The 23,174-nt window shown below is 50.9% G+C and overlaps 1 protein-coding gene across 1 annotated transcript; it reads left to right on the top strand.

The window, feature by feature from the left end:
* The first annotated feature begins 2,869 nt into the window (after positions 1-2,869).
* Positions 2,870-21,933, top strand: LAPTM5 (lysosomal protein transmembrane 5). Its single transcript, XM_039858661.1, has 6 exons — positions 2,870-3,037; positions 15,242-15,335; positions 16,050-16,126; positions 17,501-17,635; positions 18,582-18,704; positions 19,917-21,933. The coding sequence occupies exons 1-6, from the start codon at positions 2,954-2,956 to the stop codon at positions 20,337-20,339; spliced, it is 936 nt and encodes a 311-aa protein (XP_039714595.1). The 5' UTR covers positions 2,870-2,953; the 3' UTR covers positions 20,340-21,933.
* The last annotated feature ends 1,241 nt before the right edge of the window (positions 21,934-23,174 follow it).

The raw sequence follows: 23,174 nt of genomic DNA, 5'->3' as shown, positions 1-23,174 counted from the left end.
GGCTGAGGAACCGTCTGAGTTTCCTGTTGCTGCTGTAACAAATTAACCACAAACTCAGTGGCTGAAAACAACATAAATGTATTATCTTACAGTTCCGGGGGTCAGAAACCCGAAAGGTTTCACTGGGTTAAAATAAAAGTGTCAGCAGTACTGCATTTCTTTTAAACAAGGAAAATCTGTTCTCTTGCCTTTTCCAGCTTCTAGAAGCTGCCCGCATTCCTTGGCTTGTGGTCCCCTTCTCCATCTCCAGAACCAGCAGGTTAGTGTCTTCCAGTCTCTACCTGACTCTGATATTCCTGCCTCCCTCTGTCACTTATTGGAACCCTCTTGACTGTATTGAGCCCACCTGGATATTCCAAGAGAATCTCCCCAACTCAAGAGCCTTAACTCAATCATACCTGCAATGTCCTTTTGCCAGGTAAGGCAACATATATTCACAAGTTCCAGGGATGAGGACGTTGGTATCTTTGGCAGGGGGCTCTATTTTGCCTGCCACTGTGTCCTTGGCCAAGGAACCTGACATTTGGGATAACAGCCATTCCTAGAGGTTTGGAGAAGATGAAAATAGAGGATTTGGCTTCCATCTATAGGGAATGACTGAGGCCCCAGTTAAGGGACCAGCTATTCTGGAGGCTGGTGACCCATCAAGGAACAAGTGATCCATTGGAATGCCAGTGCTTCTGGTAGGAAGACAGTGCTTGGGAGATGCCATTTGTTCACAGAGAGGCTGCCCTCCTGGTCACTGGCCCCTCCTGGAGGTATGGCCCAGAACACAGCCTCAGACACATTCGAGTTGAAATCTCAGCTCTGCCTCCTCCCAGCAGCCTGAGGGTGGGTGAGGGGGTGGGGAGCAGGGATAACAGGGAAGGGAGGAAATAAACAAGACTTTCACAGATGACCTCATTTCTTTGTCGTCACCAATGTAGAGCTTCTGCTTCTGTTTTGTAGATGTGGAAACAACGGTTCAGAGAGATAAAACATCTTGTCTGAGATCACACAGCGACCGTGGGATTTCTACGCACCAGGATTCCCAAACTAGTGACAGCCACACCACCTCCGTTGCTGGCCTCCTGGCCTACTACTGCCTTGAAATTTTTCTTTCAATCAACTTACTGCTTTTCTATTTAAATGAGATCGTATTTTATTTCCATAAAATGGAAAAATCACAGAATTCATAAGCTTGTTATATATATTTTTATAATGCACATGAAAATGAATCTATCATCATAAAAATGGAAAGTGTTCATCCGTATATTATGTAAAATGGTCTCATTCCAGCAACGGGTTTCAGCTCTCTCTTCGAGAAGTGGCTCTATACCCGCTCCAGTTTCGCCAAATCATAACTTTACTAATGGCTGTAATTTATTCTGGTATTAAATTTTCAAATGGCTTCCCAGCACAATGAAATCCAGAATCCTCAGCATGGCCTCAGGGCTCTGCTGACCTCTGCTTTCTTCATCTCTAGCCACTCTCGGGAAAAGCCGAACTTTCTTTGCTGCAGTAAGCCTTAGAACCAAAGTGCTTAACCACTACACTATACCACCTTTCTATGATGTCTGGTCTCAGCAAGGCCTATGATAAAAAATGAACAGGCTTGAAAACGAGCTAGCGCAGGGACTGGCAGAGCCCCCTCGGTCTCATTGGCAAACAGAGGGGGTTGATCAAATCCACCACACAGAACAACTCATGCCAAGGGGGAGGAGCTTAGAGACCTTTTATAACCTCTTGTAAGGCAGAAATGATGGGTGGCTGTAGTGGCCAATCCCAGCTCTATGATCTCATGTGAGGTGGGACTTCTTGGCAGCCAGCCCTGTGTTCTTCCCTAGAAACTTTACATTACAAGTGAGCTGAGCATCTGGACAGAGCAGACATCTTATAGGAACTTTGCAAGTGCCTCATATTCCTTTCTTTTATTGCAATAGGGATAATTTATTATCCGAGAAAGGAGTACAGATCCCAGTGTTCTTACGTAACAGTCACGGTTTATTAATTCCAACTTTTCTCAAAATTCGAATGAATAATTAATCAGGAAAAAAAAATCCTGATTACATATGAGCATCAGGGACCTTGAGCCCCACAGAGGCGGGAGGGGTTTGCCTGAGGATTTCCTAGATTGTTGCTGTGAGGCGTTAATGACCCACTGTGAGAAAACAGCCCAGGGCCTGATGCGCAGTAGATGGATTTGCTTAGAAATTACTCTGTCCTAGTTTGGGCGGAGCTCGGGGAGAACATACTTTTTCCCTGAGGTTGGAGGTAGAGGAAAGAGAGCACCAGCTCCTCAGGGGCAGCCTTTAGAACCAGTCAGCCTTAGTCCAGATCCCAGTGCCTCCATGGGCTAGCCGCGTGACGTTGGACTAATCACTTCCCCTCTCTGAGCCCCGGTTTCTTCCTCTGTAAAAATAGGGATAATAATAGTACCTCCCTCAAAGGGTTGAGGTGAGGATTAAAGGAGTTAATCCAAGAGCACACTTAAAACAGGTAAAAATTACTAGACAATAGTTATTTTTGCAGCCAGCCAGACCCAGTTTTGAATCCTGCCACCGGCACTAATTACCGTGTGATTCTGGGTGAATTTGACCTCTGGACCTCTGTTCAAATGGGTTTGGTAACATAACAGTCCTTGCTTCCAAGGGTGGTGGTAAGCATCCAGTGAGCAGGGTGTGTGAAGCTACTGACATCCCAGCCCTGGCATGCAGTAGGTAGGTGCCGATGGTGTAAGTGTCCGTCCTCCTAAGAAGCCCCTCCTGGGAGAGGCGGAGGGCCAGCTGTGGTGCCCTGAGGCAGGCCATGGCCTTTCGCAGCTGCCCCGCCCCAGTCGTGACGACCTTGCCCCTGCCCGTCTGAGGGGCAGGAAGGAAGTAAGCAGGGCAGCCGGCAGCTTCCCCTTTTTTGCCCTGCTCCAGGCGCCGAGCTGCTTCCCCCTTAGTGTTTCAGAAGAGGGGACAGCAGCACCATGGCCCCCAGCACAGCCATCCGGCAGACCTGCTGCTGCTTCAATGTCCGCATTGCCACCACTGCCCTGGCCATCTACCATGTGGTGAGTGTGCGGTCAAGCCCAGGGAGACTGTGTGTGTGTGTGTGAGAGAGAGAGAGAGAGAGAGAGAGAGAGAGAGAGAGAGAGAGAGAGAGAGAGAGAAGGCCCCTGATCTACTACTGAGCCCCCTCTGATGGGACAGCCGCTGTTCCCCACCTCTCTGTGGGACCTTGACTTGTGCTTCAGTCTCCCCTTCTGTCAAAATGGGGGGAAGGGGACCTTGCCGCAGCCACGGGAGCAGAGCAGTGCTGGGAGTAGAGGTCCTTGTTCCGAGAGAACATAACTCACATTCTCTCGGAGGCTCAGTTTCTGCCTCTGTAAAATGGGATAAACTAGCAGCCACAAGGCCGTCTGGGTGAAATTGGAATCTCAGATGTGAAAGTGCTTTGGGAGCCAGGAATCTCGGGAGAAAAAGGGCTGGGACTGTTGCCAGAAAATGGGGCCAGGCCACAGGCACAGCCTCTGCTCTTCCTGTCCACAGGCCCTGGGCCGCTGGAGGGATTGGCAAGTGGGACTCTCCTTTTTGTGCTTCCAATGGGAGGAAGGAAAGGGGATGAGTCTTTGTCGTTCACAGCTTGGGCAAGGCACTGCCTTCTCCCCACTAGGAAAACTTAGGACCTTGTGCTAATGAGCTGGGGGGACTTGCCTGGCCCAATCTCTTGTGGGACAACCCAAGGGGGAATGGGCCCAGCGGTTCCTTTACGGTGGCTGGTAGGCACCGCTTGGGTACGGGTGCGGAGCCTTTTCTCTGGGCGAGCCATAGACTCCTGGGGCTAGAGATCTCTCTGTCTCAGTGGCTGAAGGTCGGGAAGCAGGGAGTCTGGACGGAGTTCTGTCCCGTCCAGACCCATTGCCCCCACTCCACTACGCCGAGCCACACCCAGCTTCCCCAGGCCCAGGCGCCTTCCTCTCAGGGTGGCTCAGGGCCTGTGGTCAACAGTTCTCTCATGAGCCTGGAAGGGCTTCCTCAAAATCAGCCTAAATCTGCAAGCTGTGGTGGGCTGCTGTAAACGCTTAGACCTGGCTGCATCTGCTTCCTGTTGCAGGCAGGCCCGTGGCAAGAACCCAGTCATCAGAGGGGTGGTGCTGTTCAGCGGTTAGTGCACAGCTCCTGGATCCAGACTCCTGTGTGCAAATCCTGGCCTCACCATTTCCTAGCTGTGCAGCCTTGGGCCACTCGCTTAACCTCTCTGAAACTCAGTTTCCTCACTTAATAAATGGGCATTAGGGTAACCTCTGATAGGGTGGTTGTGAGGATCAAGGGAGTTAACATCTACAAGGCAGTGTCTGACCCATAGTTGAGTCCTTTCCTAGTAGTGTATCAGACATGAAGTCTGCTGCCAGCACACCTGGAGTCAAGGTGGCAGACCCCAGAATGCTAGTTTCAGAAGGAGCTCAGAAGTTACCCTGCTTAGCTTCTGCCAATTCAAAATGATTCTGAGAAAAGCAAATAGTATCTTGGCTGTTCCACACCAAGTCCTTAGGGCCCCTTCAAGCTCTGAGATTGTGCAACAAACATACTAGGAAGGACAGTGGAGTGGTACGCAGACGCATCCCAATGGGAAGCAGTCTCCTGGGTCCTTACCCTGGCTCTGCCACTAACTGGCTGTGCGACCTTGGATGAGCTGCTCTCTCGGGCCTCAGTTTCCGCTTTATAAAATGATGGGCATGTGGAGGGGTATGGACTAGCTCAGAGGTCTCAAACTCCAGTACCTCCAGGGGCTAGGCAGGTCATGTGAGTGCAGTGGGACAGCTGCACCTGTGGTGACCTGGGGATCCTGCTCTGGGTCCACTCTGGTGGCTGCTCCGTTTCCCCTGATTGTTGCCATGAAAGAATGATGTTTAGAGAAGCAGGGAACACAGACTTTGATGTCTCATTTTCTAATGTTTCTGTGTTGGTGACTGATTCGAGGTAAAGAAAGAAATGCCTGTGCAGGCCACGCTGAATCCATTTGCAGCCTGCCTGGGCTAGGAGCCACCCTGCAAATTCCAAACTTGGTGACTCTCGAGGTTTTTTCTTGATCACACCGTCTGAGGTCCTCACCTGTATATGACAGCAGTGACACGACATACATGACATTAAGTGACATCAGTGCCCACCCACAGAGCTGGAGAATCTGTGGGCAAGTGATCAGGGAAGACATCTTGGAGGTGGTGCCATTAGCAGAGACATAGAGTTGGGTTGCGGGGAGTAAAAATGGGGGAGGAACGGATGTGCAAAGGTGTGGAAGTTGAACGACAGTGGCTTGTGACACTACACAGGCCAACCTAGAGGCTTCTGGTTGGAAGCAGGAGGTGGTTGGGGCTTGGAGTGACAAGCAAAAGAGTCTGGATCTTTACTATTGGTATTTTGGGCTGGATAATTCTTTGTTGTGGGATGTTTAGCAGCACCCCTGGCTGCTGCCCACAAGATGCTAGGAGCCACCCTCCAGTTGTGGTAAATGAAAATGTCTCCAGACATTGCCAAATATCCCCTGGGGGGCACAATCTCTCCCAGTTGAAAACCACTGTTATAATATGAGTCATGGGGAGTCATGGGATGTTCTAAAGCCGAAGGCATGAGAACAGAGGAGAAGCCTTGAAGCTGTATGACTGGCTTAGGCGCTCATCTCTGGGCTGGGCTCCTTAATTGATTCCAGTGGAGGATGATCCTCCTGGCCCCTCTATGACAGGCTCCTTTTCAGAAAGGGCAGGGGCTGGGGACTTTCCTGTGGCCCAAGAGTCGGGTGGCAGATGTACTGTCAGGGCCTCGGACATCTGGATGGAAAAAGAGAAGCTGCCCTCCAGATGTGTCGAACGCCCAGACTAGGTGTCATCTGGAGCCAGTCAAGGGCGACAACCCTGCGCACTGAGAGCTATTCGTGGACTTGGCCTCTCTGGGGAGCATTAAATCGGGTTCTTGGTTTCCTGGGACAGCGCCACACATTATGGAGTCATCAGGGCCATTATTACCTGAGGTCCCACCTGAGTCCAACAGCTGGAGGGCCTTCCTCAGGATTTCACTGAGTTTGTGTAGTAGAGGATTCTCTGGGTCACAGATGATTTCTGACCCAAACTTGCACATGTTGGGGAGTTAGAGAACTTTCTTAAAGTGGCCACTTTGGTCCTGGCTTGTCTGTCAACCCAAAGCATGTCCCAAGTCAAAGGTAGGAGGTGAGGACCCCTATGCCCAGAAATATTTCCCTCCCTGACCTCTCTCTCCAAAGTGCCTTGAATTCCATTAGAAATGCATTGCCTGATGTAAAGCTTTCGCCTATAATTTCAATCATGTGGCAACAGGAGATGAGCAAGGAGGGAAGGAGGCCGATGCCAGTCCTGGTTGTCTCTGGGTTATAGGATTGTGAAAGTTCGAATTGTTTTTTCCTTTTCTGTATTCTCCATATTTGGTACAATGAGCATGCAGTACTTTTGAAAATAAACTTTTTATTTTAGATTTACAGAAAAATCGCGAGTATAGTACGGAGTTCCTGTATGCTCCACACTGGGATTCCTCTATTGTTAGCTATTGCTAATATCTTATATTAATCAGGCACATTTGTCACAACCGATGAGTTGATATTGATACAGAATTATTAACTAAAGTCCTTTATTCAGAAAGCAAAGATTTCCTTTGCTTTCCCTTAATGCCATTTTTTTGTTATAGTATCTCATTCAGGCTCCAACTTTACATCTAGTCCTTAGGTTACCCTTGGCTGGGACAGTTTCTCATATTTTCCTGGTTTTTTTTTTTTTTTTTTTTTTTTGATGACCTTGACACTTCTGAGGCATATTGGTGATGCATTTTGTTGACTATTCCTCAAATGAGACTCGTCCGATAGTTTTCTAATGATTAGACTTGGGTAACGTGTTTTTGGGAGGAAGACTGCAGAAGTCAAGTCGCATTCCCAGCATGTCATATCACTGTTGATGTTGACCTCGGTCGCCTGGCTGAGTCAGTGTCAGGCTTCTCCACTGTGAGGTTACTGCTTTTCCTCCCCTTCCCAAACTGTCTTCTTTGGAAGAAAGTCACTGCACAGCCCACATGTAAGGAATGGGGAGGTATGTTTCTCCTCTTCGAAGGCAGAGTAGCCATATAAATTATTTGGAATTCCTCACGGGAGAGTTATCTGTTCTCCTTGTTTATTACATACATAAATGATTGATTTATTTTTTTTTTATCAGCAGGGACTCGGATATTTATTTTACACTTTGGGTTATAATCCAATGCTACTTTAGTTGGTGGCTTAAGTGTACTACTTTTTAAATTGGGGAAAGAAAAGCAAAGCAATTTCTATTAGTTAAAGGAGTCTCTAGTGAATGTAGCTACATTCTCAAACAAGTCTTTATTTTACAAGCCCAGCCCCAGGACAGGATCCAGACCTGACTTATTCATGGCCTCTGCCCTTCAAGGTTCTAGTCTGTCCAGGAAAAACTGTGATAATGGCTCTGATGGATGACAGTGCTGGCTGTTATTTGGGCACAGGTGAGAAGCCTTAGTCCAGCCCCTGGTGAGGATTGGGGGTTCAGGAAAGGCTTCTTGGAGGAGCCTGAGTGCTAAGGATGAACAGGACTTCACTTGGGTACACTGGGGAAAAAAGGAGATGCCAGGTGGAGGGAGCAGCGCTAGCAAAGGCTTGGAGGTGGGGGGACCATGTGATGCTTTGGAAACCCTAAGATGTTTGTAAAGCTGGAGTAGAGAAGGGATGGCTGTAAGGTGTGGCGGAGGAAGCTGGCAAGGTCAGCAGGGGCAGAACTGGACCAAGTCCCTCGTTTCTTTCAGGCTTCATAGCTGAAAGGATGGACCTCTGCTTGGCCCAATTCTCACATTTTATAGTTGAGAAAACAGAGGTCCAGAAGGGTCCCTGACTTGTTCCAGGTCACACAGGGCAGTGGGGCAGAGGCTTGCTCTAGGCCGCCACTACTGACACACATGTGTGTGGAATGAGCCAGTGAGTGGTGAACAAATGAATTCTTTACCTGCCCCACAGGCCAGGGATGGTCTGTCTGTCCGGGAGGCCCTTCATTTCTTCTTTATGGTCCAGCTCACTGGAAGCTTCCTCCTCTAGGAAGTCCTCCTGATTTGTCCTCCTCAGAATTCCAGGGGATCCTCTCTCTGCTCCACTTTGGGACCGAAAAGGTCACAGACTTGTCTCCATCACTTACTTATGATGTGACCCTGAGCAGGCAGGTGCCTTTGCTGTCTGGGCCTTAGTTTCCTCATCTGTTAAATGGGGCTAGTGGTTGTTATCTAAAGAGTAACCTTTTCGAGGTATTGAGCTGATGTGGCTTCACTGAGGTGGGGTGGGGGAGCTGGCAGGCGAGTGCCCAGAATGGGCTGTGAGAATGGATTACAGTGGCCACTCTCTCTTTTGAAATGTCAGCTGTTTGGGCCTTAAAATAGGCCTCAACTGCCAGGTGGTGAAAGCTCCGAATGAGACTTCATACCCAATGCATTCGTGTGGGGCAGAGAAGCCTTCACGCTCGATTCCCCCCGTGTGGGCAGAGAGGCCTGGCTCTGTGCCCTTCCCGGAGGAGTCGGGAGGCTGATGAGGGTAGGGTGGGAATCATGGCCCCTCCCCAGCACCATGGCTGAGAAAACTGAGTTGTGCACCTCTCCTCTAGCTTACAAAACTTTGGAGGCCCTCAGGGAGGCCACTGGACCCGCTAGGGCAATGCGGGGAGGCACGCAGGGCCTTCTGGGGGGCAAAGTTAGGCTCTTCTTGTTGTACCAAGCCTGGTGGGCTGAGTGATGACAGTCAGTCACCTGTGTAAGGTGGGCCAGGATGAGCCAGACCCCAGGCTAGGCCTCATCCTCTCCCAAGGGAAGGGAAGGAAGAGGCTTCTGAGAATGGGAGGTGGGTGGCGGTCCCAGCCATTGTGGGTCACCTCAGTTGGAGGGACTCACTGCTGTCAGAGGGTCGTAGCTGGGGGAGACACCAGCTAGGGAGGGTCCTTCCTGGAGCAGGGGCTGGGGCTCAACTCAGACAGGCCCATGGCTGGTGGGCAGAGCCTGGGTTGGTCTCTGTCACCACCTTGTCCCTGAGCCCCCAGGAAGTGAGGCTTTTATTTTGAGCCCAGGGCAGTGGTCTGGAACTAGGACTTTGCTCTGAGGTTACTATAAGCTTGTGTTGGTCTCCCAGGGGACCCTGCCCCACTGAGGGAAGGAGGAGACACAGAATGCCTAATGAGGCGTGAAGCTGACAAGAGCTGTGCAGAGTGAGGGCGCTGGCTTCCTGCCTTTCCAGTCCTTAGGCCTGCTGTGGGGCCAGGGCAGCTCTTTCAACCTCAGTTTCCTCTCCTGTTAAATGGGGGTCAATAACCATGACCTGGAAGTTCATTCAGAGACTCGAAGGAAACCAGGTGGAAGACACACCTGGCACCTAGTGAGCACTTTTCAAATGGCAGTCGCCACCAGAGTTCCCACTTGACGGAAGAGGAAACTGAGGTTCAGAGAGGCCAGGCTCTGCTGTTGCTCCAGACAATGGTGTGGGAGAGGGCAGGTGGGTGGTGGTGGTGGGGTGAGAGTGGCGTAATATCCAGTAGCCTTGTCCTTTTTCTTTTCCTCTTTTAAAAAATTTTTATTAAAGTATAGTTGACATGCAATATTACACTGGCTTCAGATGTCCAACATAGTGATTCTACATTTCTACACCTTATGATGTGATCGCCACGACATGTCTAGTAACCATCTGTCTGTCACTGGGCTAAATTATTATGATATTATTGACTGTATTCTCTCTGCTGTACCTACATCCCCTGGCTTATTTATTTTATACCTGGGAGTTTGTACCTCTGATTAATACAAAGTCCACATGGAAAGATGTGGTCTTGATTTCACCTGCAAAATAGGGGGAAAATGGGACTGATAGCAACCCGCCTCACAAGCTGAGGTGGGGGTACGATGACGTGTGTGTCGGTGTTCAGAGGACCTGGGCCTCTCGTAAATGCTCAGTAGTTACAGTAATACCCACTATCGTGGGGGGTGTTGTATGGTGTGGTGGTGCTTCGCTCTGAAAGCAAACAGGGAAGTGATGATTTATGGTGATAATTTAAGGGGTGCAGGCTGCTTCCCTAGATACTCAGGAAATGGAGGAGGATGGGGGCTTAAGCCAAGACTGGAGGCTGAATCTGAATCTGAGCCCCCAAAAACCTGCCCATAAAAGGAAATTTGATAACCTTTTCCCTACTCTCAAGAATGACAGAGACCATTGGGATTTACTGGGCCAGGAATTTTACTTTTAGTGTTCCCTCAGGGGAAGCCTTATCATCCCGTCTTCTTTCATCGGGCAGGTCCAGAAGGTCAGAGGTCATACTTTGCTGGGCTGCCACAGGCCAAGCACAGGCAGGGGAGGGGGCTCCGAGGATGATACACTGGCTTTCCCAGATGGCCCCTGGCCAGAACTAGCTGCTCTCTGCACAGAGCTCTTGTGGCAATTTCTATGCCACAGGATGACAGACCGCAGTGAGTGTCATCTGAACTGTGTTCTTTGTGGTCTCCCGGCCTTCGCGTGAACTGTCCTTTCTGCCTGGAGTACTCTTTCTCTCGTTCCTGTAGGCCCCTGTAAAATCATGTGTCCCTCCCCCAGCGTTTCCTACATCCCTCTTCCAGCCCAGTCACATGGCAGCTACCATTTCCTGGGAGCCTACTGTGTGCCTGCACATGGATCAGCCGAAGTCACAGTTCCCCAAGAGAAACGTCTTGCAGTTTTCGGAGTGGATCTCACTCACTTTTGCTTTTGCTTTTGCTATTCCCTCTGCCTGCAACACCCTTCCCATTGCCCTTTGGGAGACGTCTTTAAGACTCATCGCCTCTCAGAAGCCTTCCTGGACCCCCATTCCCAGTCACTGAGCTCCTAGCACTTACCCCATCCCAAGGCAGCTCCCTGCCTGCAGCTACAGGGACCCTTTGCTCATGTTCTCATGTCTGGAGGCTGGAGGCTCATCCAGGGTTTGGCTGGTCTGATGTATTTTTGTAATCCCCAGGATCTGACAAAGTAGGGGCTAGCCAATCTCTATTTTATTTTACTTTTATAAACCTTTTATTGATGTGTAATCGACATATCATAAGTGCATATCTCGATGAACTTTTAGAGTCAACATATCCATGCACCCTCCACCCAGATTAAGAAATAGGACAGGATCAGCACTCAGAGGCCTCCAGTGCCCCTTGTCACTCCTTTGCCCCACTGACTTGTCCCAACATGTGTGGCTCTCGGACTTCACAGGAATGAGACTACACAGCACGTGCTCTCGTGTGCCGGCTTCTTTCTCTCCACGTGATGTGAGCGTCCCCTTTGTTGCTGTGTGCAGCCAGCTCATTCCGCACCCCCCGCCCCCCAGGGCTGTGTGTGTGTGTGTGTGTGTGTGTGTGTGTGTGGTGGGGGAAGGGTAAAAGGTCTGCTTACAGAAGACTGTGAGTTCTTGTGGCTAGAAGCATTTAAGCAGAGGCTGCATGGCCCAGGATACCTGCATTGGAGGGTAGAAGGCACAGGCCAGGTAATCTCTAAGGTTTTTTTAAGCTGCTTTTTTGTGGCTGGACTTTTGTGCTGATATATTCGTTGCATGAATATATCACAGTATATTTGCCTGTTCAACTTCGGGGGTTGGGGCATTAAGCCATTAGTGTCCACTGTCACGAGGACCTGCGGTTTGGTACCCACACACAAGTGCTTCTGCTGCTCCGTCCGTCTTTCTGAATCTCCATCTTTGGGAGCAGACATATGTTACCTCACCTGCCCCACACAACAGCTCTACTAGAGGGTGGATACTTCTCTCTGTGTTACCGATGAGGAAACTGAGGCACAGAGAAGTCAAGTGGCCAGGTAGAGGGGACAGGAAGGACAGCAGAGCAGCAGCCTCAGGAGAGAAGCGGGGCTCTAGGGAGGTGTGGGTAGCCTGGCTGGGGCTGCAACTGAGCCGAGGCTCTGGAAGGGGGGCATCATGATGGTATCTGGGCTGCTGGGAACATAGCTGGCGAGAGGATGCTGCTGGGGAAGGACCCGCACCCGGTTGCCCCCTGATAAGCTGCAGCAGGAAGTAGGGGGTGGGCATGGGCGAGGGGAGCTTCCTCTTGACTGTGACGCATCTGGTTCTCTCCTCCCATCCTCCTCCCAGGCAACCCCAGGGGCTGGTGGGGAGCACAGGGTGAGCCTGAGAAGTTGAGAGGACTGACAAAAATAATGTTGTTGGCTAAGTGTGAGGGGTCCCTAGGCCCCCTTAGCGGTGGGAGGTCAGGGGCCAAGGGGAGAGGGGGCAAGAAAGGGTGTGCTCTTGGGATCCATTCTTCATTATCTGTTTGTCGGGGACAAGCCCGGGCCTGACTGCTTCTGCATCCTCAGCCACGTCACACACAGGCCTCTGCTTTCCTCATAAAAAAGTGAGGGAACCATCCTGACCTCACAGATTTGTTAGGCAGACAAAAAGAAGTTCACGGATAGGAAAGTGCCCTCGCACTGGCTGGCATATAGTAGGTGCTCACTGAGGGTTGGGTTCTCTGTCAGTTTTAGCCCCTGAAATCTCAGAGGGTGGGTCTCTGCCTGTCTGCTTCTGAAACACTGGGTCCTGAGCCCCTAGGAGCTCTGAAAGAGTGGCCCACCTTTTTGGAGGCTTAACTTGTGTTTGAACGCCAGAATCGGTGGGTCATCACCACCATCACCATCACCAAGCATATCATAATGTCACCATCACCATCAGCAGCAGACGCATCAAAGCCGTGTGACCACTGCAGCTAATCAACACTTCCCAGTATGCTCATTGGTATTACCTCCATCACCACCACCCCAGCCACATCCACTGTCACCTCTCATAACTGTCACCACCATGCCAAACCCAGTGACAGGCAAGCCCGTCCCCACCTCCCAGTGCGGTCGCCATTGTAGCCCACCTGACCAACATTTCTTCCACTACCTTCAGCCATGGCACCACTGCCATTTGGCCATGCCATGTTCAGGAGTGCCCCGTTCACTCAGTCCTCCCCAATTTTTCCTCTCTTCCTCCAATCCCTGACCTCTTTGTTTCAGCCCAAGCCGTTGGTTGCTCCTCAGAGCCACCAGGAAAACAAGTAGAAAATCTCCTGGCCCCCTGGCCACTGGCCTCACTGCTCAACTTAGGGAAGTTGTGCTTGTTATTGAGAAAGGAGGAACAGACTGGGGCTGGGGCTGGGAATGGGAACTGAAACCAGGGAGAAACACAGGGAAGAGGTTTAAAAGGCCAATGCAGAGCGGGGGGGCAGCGAGCAGGGCTGGGCATGGTCACTCAGCCTGAGTCCTGGCTTGGCCCCAGGAGGACTGAGGCTGATTCTGGCTCTGCAACAGGCTTTCTGTGTGACCTTGGGCTGCTCAATACCTCTCTCTGAGCCTCGCTTCCCTAATGGCAAATCCCCCCTCTCTGGGAAGAGGCATTCCTGCCCTGAGTTTCCTGGATCTGCCCTGCCAGGCTCCAGGCCTTTCTCATGATGTTCCTCTTTCCTCAAACGCTTTTCTCTCTTCTCTGTTGGAAAACTTTTCCTTATTTTTCAAAGCCACCTAAGCCCACTGTCAGCCCCTGGCACCTTGTTGCTGGTGCTGCCTGACCACCCAGACCACACCAACCAAAAGCAGATGATGCTTGCTGAGCAACCTATTGCCAGCCCCTAAGCTCGGTGCAAATACAATGCAATTTATTCCTTACTAAATCCAGTGATTGACATTTTCCAGATGAGAAAACTGAGAGGTGATAGAACTTGCCCAAGTTCACATAGTGATCTGGATTCAAGCCTACCTCTGTCTGACTCTGGAGCCCAGCTCTTCATTATTCTTCTGTGTTGTCCTTTTCTGCTCCTGAACAGGATGTAAGATGGCAAGGAGACAGATTGAGACCTGTGTCTAAACTAAAAAAAAAACAAAAACAAAGACCAAAAAACAAAAACAACCCCACATAGTTGGCAAGGAGGAAACAGATGGTGGGTGTTTGGTTGCTTGTCAGCCGAGCATGAGTTACCAATGCAGTGCTGCCTAGAAAGCCAATGTAAACTTAGGGCATGTTAATAGAGGTAAGGCATCTATAATGGGGGAGGAGATAGTCTTGTTCTCAGCGTGGGTGGATGGTACCTAGAGAATTTGTGTGTGTGTGTGTGTGTGTGTGTGTGTGTGTGTGTGTGGTGTGTGTGAAGGTGGGGGAAGGGTAAAAGGCCTGCTTACAGAAGACCGTGAGTTCTTGTGGCTAGAAGCATTTAAGCAGAGGCTGCCCAGGATACCTGCATTGGAGGGTAGAAGGCACAGGCCAGGTAACCTCTAAGGTTTTTTTAAGCTGCTTTTTTGTGGCTGGACTTTAGCTGTTACCAGGACCATCCCAACAGATTCACCCCTTCTCCATCATTCTTAGCAAGGGTCCCCATTAGTCCATTTGTCTGTCCATCTATCCATCCATCCATCTACCCACCTATCCATTAATTTATTCATCAAATACAATAGCTAGAGCATTGAACAAGAGAGAAGCAGCAACCTACAGACCAGTGGGGATAATAATAATAATAATAATAATAATAATAATAATAATAAGCATAGACTGAGTGTTTATGATCTGCCAGGCACTTTAAGTGAATTATATCTCACCTGGTCCCACTACAATCTTATGAGACATGTATTGTTTTTATCTCCATTTTGCATATAGGGAAATTGAGAAGCCATGGGGGATGAGTTAGGCAGGGCACCCCGGAGATTTGTGGGTCAGATGCTCCCAGGCCTGTGTTGATGACTCCAAGAACTTGAAGCTCTCTGATGCTCAGATGCTGTGACTAAGATCCCATATGCCCAGTGCCTGTTATAAAAGAGGGTGCAGAGGAGGGGCCCGTCTTATCCCGCTACCTCCTCTTCAAGCCTGACCTTCAACAGCCCCAGTTACTGCTTTACCGAGAACATGGTTCTAAGTCTTCTCCTGGGACGTTCTCATTTACTCCTTGAAATAGCCTCCTAAGGTAGCTACTACGTTATCCTCAATTTACAGAGGGAGAAACAGGCACAGAGAGGTCAAGTAACTTGCCCAAGCTCACGCAGCTGGGAACAGGAAGAACCAGTGTGAGCCATCTATCTGTATAGGCCACACTTTTATCCAAGATGCTCCACTCACCCGCATTCCATCTCTCCCAGGACCCCTCCTCACAAGCCCCTGGCTGCACACCCTGGGGGAGGGAAGGGGCTGGTGGGAGAGCAGTGCAGACCCCTGTTGACTGATGCTCTGTTCTTCCCCCAGATCATGAGTATCTTGCTGTTCATCGAGCACTCAGTGGAGGTGGCCCACGGCAAGGCCTCCTGCAAATTCTCGCAGACAGGCTACCTCAGGATTGGTAGGTCCAGGAGACAGGAAGGGGGATTGGGGAAAGGGAGGGGAGGAGCTCTGGCTGGGGGTAGACAATCTGGGGTTTGAGGCCCTGCCACTTGCCCTCTTTGAGCCTCAGATAGTTCATCTGCAAATGGGGCTATACCACCTGTCCTCCATCTGGGTCCCCAGGGGTGGGAGCAGATAGGATGGCGTTTTGCAAGCCTAACCAGCTTAGAAAGATGAGGACTCTCTTACTTACACCCACCAATGACTGCCTTTCACACTAGGATAGAATTGGAACTCCTCACCTTGAAACCCATGCCCTGTTGACCTATCTGGCCACATCTCGTGTCTCCCTCCAGGCTCCCGCTTGCTCTCCGCGCTCCAGCTGTACTGACCACTCCTTATCTAAGGGCCTCTGCCTGGACACCTTATCACTCAGCTCACAGGCCACCTCCTCAGAGGCCTTCCTCGACCTCGCCCTGGTTAAAGCAGATGTCCAGCCTGCCCCTCCCAACCCCCGCCAGCACCCTCTGTTACACCCTCTCGTGTCACCTGAAACGTTCTGTTTGTGCCTTTGTAGCCCCTCGAGACTGAGAACTGCAGGAGGGCAGGGCCTGGGCTTTCTTATTCACTGTCATAGCCCCTACACCAGTGGTTCCCAAAGTGTGGTCCTTGGAGCCCAGGTGGGGTTCCCTAGGGCACCTCTGGGTCCTCACTGTCCTCCTTTGCTTTTCAGCTGACCTGATCTCCAGCTTCCTGCTCATCACCATGCTCTTTTTCATCAGTGTGAGCCTGCTGATTGGTGTGGTCAAGGTGAGGGCCCTTTGGGGGAGGGGCAGGGGAACCAGGACTTTGGGAGCCCCAGCTGCTCTCCTGCACCCCTCCTGGTCACATCCACTGGGTGGGCAGCACTGGCTGCTGAGAGGGTGGGAGGTGGGTATTTTGGGAGACTCCTCCTATACCCAAGAGATCATCCCTGGTGATCCACAGCCTTTTAAACTGCAAATGGAGGCAGAGAATTTTGGTAGAGAAAAAGAAGAAGAGCCATTTGAAGAAGGGGAGGTTGGGGAGAACGCAGTGGGTTTGTAATCAGTGAGGGGAACCAAGCAAAGGGGAGCCAAGCAGAGGCGGGAGGGTAGACATATCCAGCTCAGTTCTATCTAGTGAGCAGATGAGAGAGATGTAGGCTGTGGCACCACCTCCTGCAAAGAGGAGCCGCCTGTCCCTCGTCCCCAGGGAGGTGGGAAGCAAGGGCCTGGCCACATGGCCCACCAGAGCAGGACCAGAAACAGGGCCCTTCCTGGTCAGACAGCAGCCCGGCACTCGTAGGGCCAGCGGAGGTCTGGTTCTGGTCTGGGACGTCTCCGCCTTGCCTGAAATGTCGCCACCACCCCGTGGCTAATGCCATTCTCCGCTCCCTGCGCTCCAGGGATGGATTCCACCTTGCACGGGGTGCTTGTGCAGAAACGCGAGTAGGTCAGGCTGTCGTCCCTGGAGTCTCTGAGACTCAGTCCGGGTTGTTTCGGCCACCTCACAAGTGATTTTAGACAGCCACACGAGAAACCACAAAACCACCTTTCTGTGATTTTGTCGCCAGTCATAGGTTCACGTGTATTGAGACTGGCCACAGTGGTTACTTGCTCAAAGTTGAAAGAGAAGGATTTTAGCCTCAGCCTCCCGGGGCTTCTCGCCATGACTGGATGGCCTCAGGGTCACCCGCATGCAGGAAGGTCTGACTGTTTCGGCAGCGCTGGCTCTCCTCTACCTCAGGGCCTTTGCTCATGCCGGCTCGTCTGCCTCCAGGATCCTCCTCCTTTCCCTCTTCTTTCCAGATCTACCCTGGTGTCCCTACCTCCAGGAAGTCCTCTCTGATAGCTTCTCATCTGTAAAATGGCCCATTCTCTTGAAAGGGAGTTGAGTTAAGCCTGCTCCTGGACCCTGGAGCACTGACCTCTGTGGATGAGGACTGTTCCTGTGTCTCTGGGGACACAAGGCTCCTTGTACTTGGGGCCTGGGTCTTGCCTTCTCCCTGTTCTCAGAGCCTCACTCAGAGCAAGGCATGGGACCCACGGGTAGGAAGGTTTGGGAGGGAAGGGAGCTACTTGTGAAGGGGTGCATGGGGACATCGGACCACTCAGGGAAGCATTATGCAAAGGACTCCTTGATAGTGCCGGGCTTGCCTTTCAGAACCGGGAGAAGTACCTGCTGCCCTTCATGTCCCTGCAAATCATGGACTTCCTCCTGTGCCTGTTCACCCTGCTGGGCTCCTACGTGGAGCTGCCCGCCTACCTCAAGTTTGTGTCCCGGAGCCGGAGCCGGGCTGTGAGTACCCAGTCCTGCCTAGCGGGGAAGGTGGGAGGGCCTCAGGGGGTGACGGAGAGCCCCCCAAATCCCTTCCTAGTTGGTGACCTTCAGCAAGTCCCTGAACCCCTCCAGATTACCCTGAGCTCCTTTCTCTGTCAAATGGGTCTGTGTCAAATGGGTCTGTGACCCCATCTTATCAATATGCCCCAGGAGCATTAAATGAGGAAAATGTATAGAGGGTGCTCACACATGGCACGCTCTCAACAAATGCCAGCCATGGGTGAATTCACAGCAGAGGAAAAGCCTCGTGCCCCATTTCAGCCCCAGCCCTGCTTTGTCTCTCCTTTGTAACCAAGTTCTAAGGGAAGATAAAGGTGATTAAAGTCGTGCTGAGCACCCACAGTGGGATGCCTGTAAGTGACTGGTGTGGCTCCCTGAAGCTGCTTTCCACGGTCCCCTGACTGTTGTGTTTGAGGGAACTGGGGTGATATACTTCAGAAGGGCCCTGGTGGGGAGTCAGGACCTTGGTTTTAGAAAGGTCTGCCATCAGCCCTTGTGAACATCTGAGCAATGGGCGTCCATTTCTTTCGGGGTACCGTGGACTAGAGAGTCACCGGTACTCTCTAGCTGAGACAGTCTCTCAAGATGAGCCCCCGCCACTGCCATGAGCCCTACAGCAGAGGTCTTCAACCTTTTCGGCACCAGGGACTGGTGCTCCTATGAGAATCTAATGCCTGATGAGCCGAGATGGAGCTGAGGCGGTGATGCTAGCGCTGGGGAGCGGCTGCAAATACAGATGAAGCTTTGCTCACCAACCCACCGCTATGTGGCCCAGTTCCTAACCGGCCACAGACCAGTACCAGTCCACAGCTTGGGGGTTGGGGACCCCTAGTCTAGAGTTCCAAGGCCTCTGGTTGGGGCTTAATTGCTGGTCTATCTTCATGCTCATCTTTATCCCCTTAAGCCCCCCTCCAAGGTCCCACTGATGACCCTGCAGCTCCTGGACTTCTGTCTGAGCATCCTAACCCTCTGCAGCTCCTACATGGAAGTGCCCACCTATCTCAACTTCAAGTCCATGAACCACATGGTGAGTCTTGGCCAAGGGTCCACCCACTCCTGTCACTGGCTGTGTGGCCGCGAGGAAGTTGCTTCCCCTCTCTGTGCCTCAATGCTTAGGCTGGGTTCTTAGAAGGGGGGACCGGGAGGAGGATTCTTGTATGAGTAATTTATATAGGGAGAGTGCTCAGGGAGACCTTGAAAGGAGAGAGGGGAGCAGGTTAGACACACAGAAGAAGCTGTGGACTTTAGAGACAGCCCTGCCCAAGTCCAGAGAGATTCAGGAGTGTGAATCGCATTGCAGAAATAGTAGTAGTTTTTCTTTATTGCTGTCTAACCAATTTGCTCTAAGCATACTGACTTAAAACAATAAAAAATTGTTATCTCACACAGCTTCTGGGGATCAGGAATTTGGGAGTGGCTTAGCTGGGTTGTGCAAACTCAGGGTCTTTCAAGAGGTTGTACCCCAGATGAGGATAGGGCTGCAGATGCCAAAGGCTTGGCTAGGTCTGAAGGATCTGTCCCCAAGATGGGGTACTCACATGCTGCCGGCTCTTTGCCTCAATTCCACATCCTGTGCACCTTTAATAAGGCTGCTTGAGCATCTTCATGTCATGGCTCCTGGCTTTCCCTGAGTATCCGAGAGAGAGCAAGGAGGAAACTGCCATGTCTCGGAGGTTACACTCACCTCAATTATCTGTGAGAAGTGAGTCTCTAGGTCTGACTCACACTTAAGGGAGGGAAATGAGCTCTACATTTTGAAGGGAGGAGCGTTAAAGAATGCATGCACGTATTTGCAAATGCCGTGGAGGCTGTTTCACTGTGAGCCGTGACCTGGCATCAGTCACTGCTTGTGAGCTGTTCCTAGGGGAGGGGGCAACCACCCCGGTACTAGGAAGTTGTAACCAAAAAAGGATTAGGATAAGGTGGTTATATAGCCAAGACCGTCCTTTAGAGAAGGCCATGTCCACCGCCAGCTAGGGGCTGGGGGCACTGCCAGGTAAGGGCTGTCTGCGTGGGCAGCGACTCCATGTGCTTCCCTTGGTTTGCTCACCTGCCTCATGAAACTGAAGGTAGGTGGCATCTGACACCCAGGGCCCTTGCAGGGATTGGCCAAGGTAATGGCTGTACCGCACCATGTTCCAGTGTGTGTGAAGAGCTGGCCTTTCATTCTTCCACATGTGAGCACTGTTAGAATTCCTTATGGCCACAGGCACTGATGTGGCCCCCAAATCTGTTGCAGAATTACTTCCCCAGCCAGGAAGGAATGGCTTATAACCAGTTCATCAAGATGATGATCATCTTCTCCATCGCCTTCATTGCTGTCCTCATCCTGAAGGTAAATAGCTCCTGCCCCATGGCTCTGGGAGGAGTGGTGAGATTGTGCCTCAGCGCCACCCATGCCAGACTGTTAGGAGGCAGGGGAATGTGTCTCCTGCTGCTGCCCCCCTGCTTTTGGCTCCTTATTCCAGCCCTCCCCACAGCAGCTCCTCTGAGCCCACTCGGGATCTTCGGGGACACCCCATTTAGAGGAAGTGGATCTATAAAGACCACTTGCATTCAGGTGCCAGGGACTCAATGCATAACGCAGAGAGGCTCTGATCCAGGGAAGGAGGAATTGTTCTGTCTGGAATTTGAGTCAGAAGGACCTGGGTTTGAATCCTAGCTCTCTCCTCACTAGCTGTGTGGTTATTTTTCAAGTCTTTTATCTCTGGGCCTCAGGTCTCATCTGCGAAAGGAACATTATAAGTCTTACTTTGCCCATGTCACAGTTTTATGTGACTCAGGCACCAAAATGTAGATGGGTCCTGGGATCATATTACTAGAGGTTTGGTGATGAGAAGGAAGGAGGGGAGTGGTTTTATTCTTCTCTGGGGTGGTCAGACCAGAGGATAGAGTCCAGTTTCAGGTTCCAGTTATTAGATAGATGGTGACATACCAAAGTGTGTTAATAGCAGCACAAACAGGACGGTTGAGAGGCAAGAAAACTTTGCCATGTGAAGGAATTAAGGAAACCAGGGCAATTCAGCTTGCAAAAGAGATGACTCAAGGGGGACATGATTGCTGTTTCCAAACACTCAAAGGACTCGAATGGGGATTCTAGAGGCCACAATCAGGACTGTGGCCTGGACCCGGAGGGAGGCTAATGTTGACTCAACAGAAGAAAGGGCTTTTAAAAAGTGTTCTTATCTGACCGAAAGTAACATACAATCATTGTAGACACTTAGACACTACAGATGAGCAGAAAGGAGACCATCAGCCCACCATTCACCACCACTTGGAGACCAGCACCAGGAGGTCTGGGTGCACATCCTCCCAGTCTTTTTATGTGGTGGGTGTAAGCTGACATCACTGCCTCCTTTCATGGGAGGCCCTGAGCAGTCTCTGGCCTCACCAAATGCCGACCTGAAAACAGAACTTCACTCTCTTTTTAACCTTCCTTCAAAGAACCGACCAAGCACAAACACATCAGCGGTATGCAGTGAGAGCTTTCCCAGAGGCTTGGGGAAAACCAGTGTGGGGGTCTATATCACACACTTGGGTAGAGGACAGCTCCCCAAACCATGCCACGAAACTCCGTCCTCCCTGCCCCTCTCCTATTCTTGATGCTCCTTGCACTGGGGGTTCTCTTGGGACCCCTCACTCGGCCTCATTGGCCACCTTCCACCTACTTGATTTTTCCCGGCCCTTCATACTTCATTATTTTATAATCCATCTTATTTATCTCTGTCCCTTCTGAGTCCCCATCACAAGACTCTATGAAACAAGAAAACTTCCAGATAACAGGACTGGAGAGAACTATTGGCTATTGTTCCTTGAACATGCCCCTGGGGACTTCACACCCTACTCTGGAAATTGTCTCCCTAATTCTTATATCAATCGCTAAGAGAGAGCAGTTGCTTACATCACCTGACAGATATATACATCTGTACATATAATTCTTTTGCATTTACAAACATGGAATAGTACTGCGTACACTGTTTTGCAATCTGCTTTTAAAAAAACATATCATAAGTAATTTTCAAGAAAACTTTCCCTACCATCAGCTCTGTCTCAAGGTAGGTGGACTGTCTCAGGAAGTAGTGAGCTCCTAGTCCCCAGGGGTGGACAAGCAGGATCTGCAAAATTATTGCTAGGGGGAACTGGAGAGTACCCCAGAAGTCTCTACAAAACCCCTTCTCGTGCTGAGTCTGTGGGGACAGTGAAATAGGAAGTATCTGAAATACCTGAGACTGGCAGGTGAGGCACCCCTAACCAGAATAGTGGNTTTAGGGTTCCTTGGCCGCAAGCCCATCCTGGCTAACTTCAGCCAAGAAGGGCATTTACAGAAAGTAGATGGTTGCAAGTAACAGAAAGCTTAGTGAACCAAGTTTATTAAAGAAAAAAAAAAATGGTGGTCATAATGTTTCTTGGCTCGCATAAATGGGAAGTCCAGGGATTTCTGGCTTCAGGCATGGTCGGACCTAGGAATCAAATTCTTCAATAGTCTCATTTTCTCCTTCTCCATCTCTTACCTTCTGTCTCCTGGCTGAGCTGCTGTGGTCCTGCCTGAGAGTGAAGTCAGGCAGTTTGAGTTGGGCTCCATCACTGATACCAAAAGAGACTGCACAGAGCCTTGAATGCTGCACCCAGGAGTGTGGACTTATCCTGGGACAAGGGGAGTCTTTGAAAGGTTTTGGGCAAGGGAGTTACAGGGTCAAGTTTGGGTTTGGGATTTAGGAAGGAAGAGACCAAATGCAGACATGCATAAGAAGCCTGGTGAAGTCGCCCTGTGGAGAAGCAGAGAAGCGGACGAATTCGAGAGGTGTTTTCAACCTTGTGGCTTGTCAGCTTTTCTTGGGGATAGTAGATTCCTTCGTGGATTTCATCTGCTCTTTAATCAGATCCCTAAGCAACTGATAAAGCGAGGCTCTAACAGAGGTGGAATGTGAGCTCCCATTCACACGTGAGGGCAGCGAGGCCCAGAGACATCGAGTGACTTTCCTGAGGCTACACAGCAGAAAGGGATTAGATCAAGTGCCTTTTTTTTCTACTTCAAGTGGAGGCTGTTAAGCGGGGCTGGGGAGCCAGCTGTGTGAACTCTTGATCCATATGAAGAGGACCCACAGAAGCCCCCAACAAATGGGGATCGGGAGCAGAAATTATGGGAGGAGGGGATTGGATTTGCCTCCAGCCTTGTATCCTCATCAAGAGGACACCAAGGGGCCATGCTGTGTGTCCCGAGGACCAGCTGAGATGACGCTCCCACCCCCAACTCTGGCCTGGAGCCAAGGAATAGGCTGAGATGTATAGCAGGATTGTGCCCTGTGGCCAGGAGGCTTGGAGGGGGCCAGCCCGAGGAACAGGAAATAGCTGGGTTTGGGGAAGTCTCGTGGACCAGCCAAACCAAGCCAGCCCACGATCGGCTGGGCAGCCCTCACTGCAGCCCTCTCAATGCCCTGTTTGAGGCTCACACAGCGGTCCTTTGACAGGGCCGGGTTTGGACCCACTGAGAGGGCCT

This window comes from Pteropus medius, unplaced genomic scaffold (genome assembly GCF_902729225.1).
Source record: "Pteropus medius unplaced genomic scaffold, Ma_sr-lr_union100, whole genome shotgun sequence".
In the NCBI taxonomy this organism is placed as follows: Eukaryota; Metazoa; Chordata; class Mammalia; order Chiroptera; family Pteropodidae; genus Pteropus; species Pteropus medius.
This window is presented reverse-complemented; position numbering and strand designations above follow the sequence as displayed.

Coding starts and splice junctions, on each gene's coding strand:
- LAPTM5 (XM_039858661.1), top strand. CDS start 2,954: ATGGCCCCCAGCACAGCCATCCGGCAGACCTGCTGCTGCTTCAATGTC. Junction 3,038..15,241: donor CCCTGGCCATCTACCATGTG/GTGAGTGTGCGG, acceptor TTCTTCCCCCAG/ATCATGAGTATCTTGCTGTT. Junction 16,127..17,500: donor TGCTGATTGGTGTGGTCAAG/GTGAGGGCCCTT, acceptor CTTGCCTTTCAG/AACCGGGAGAAGTACCTGCT.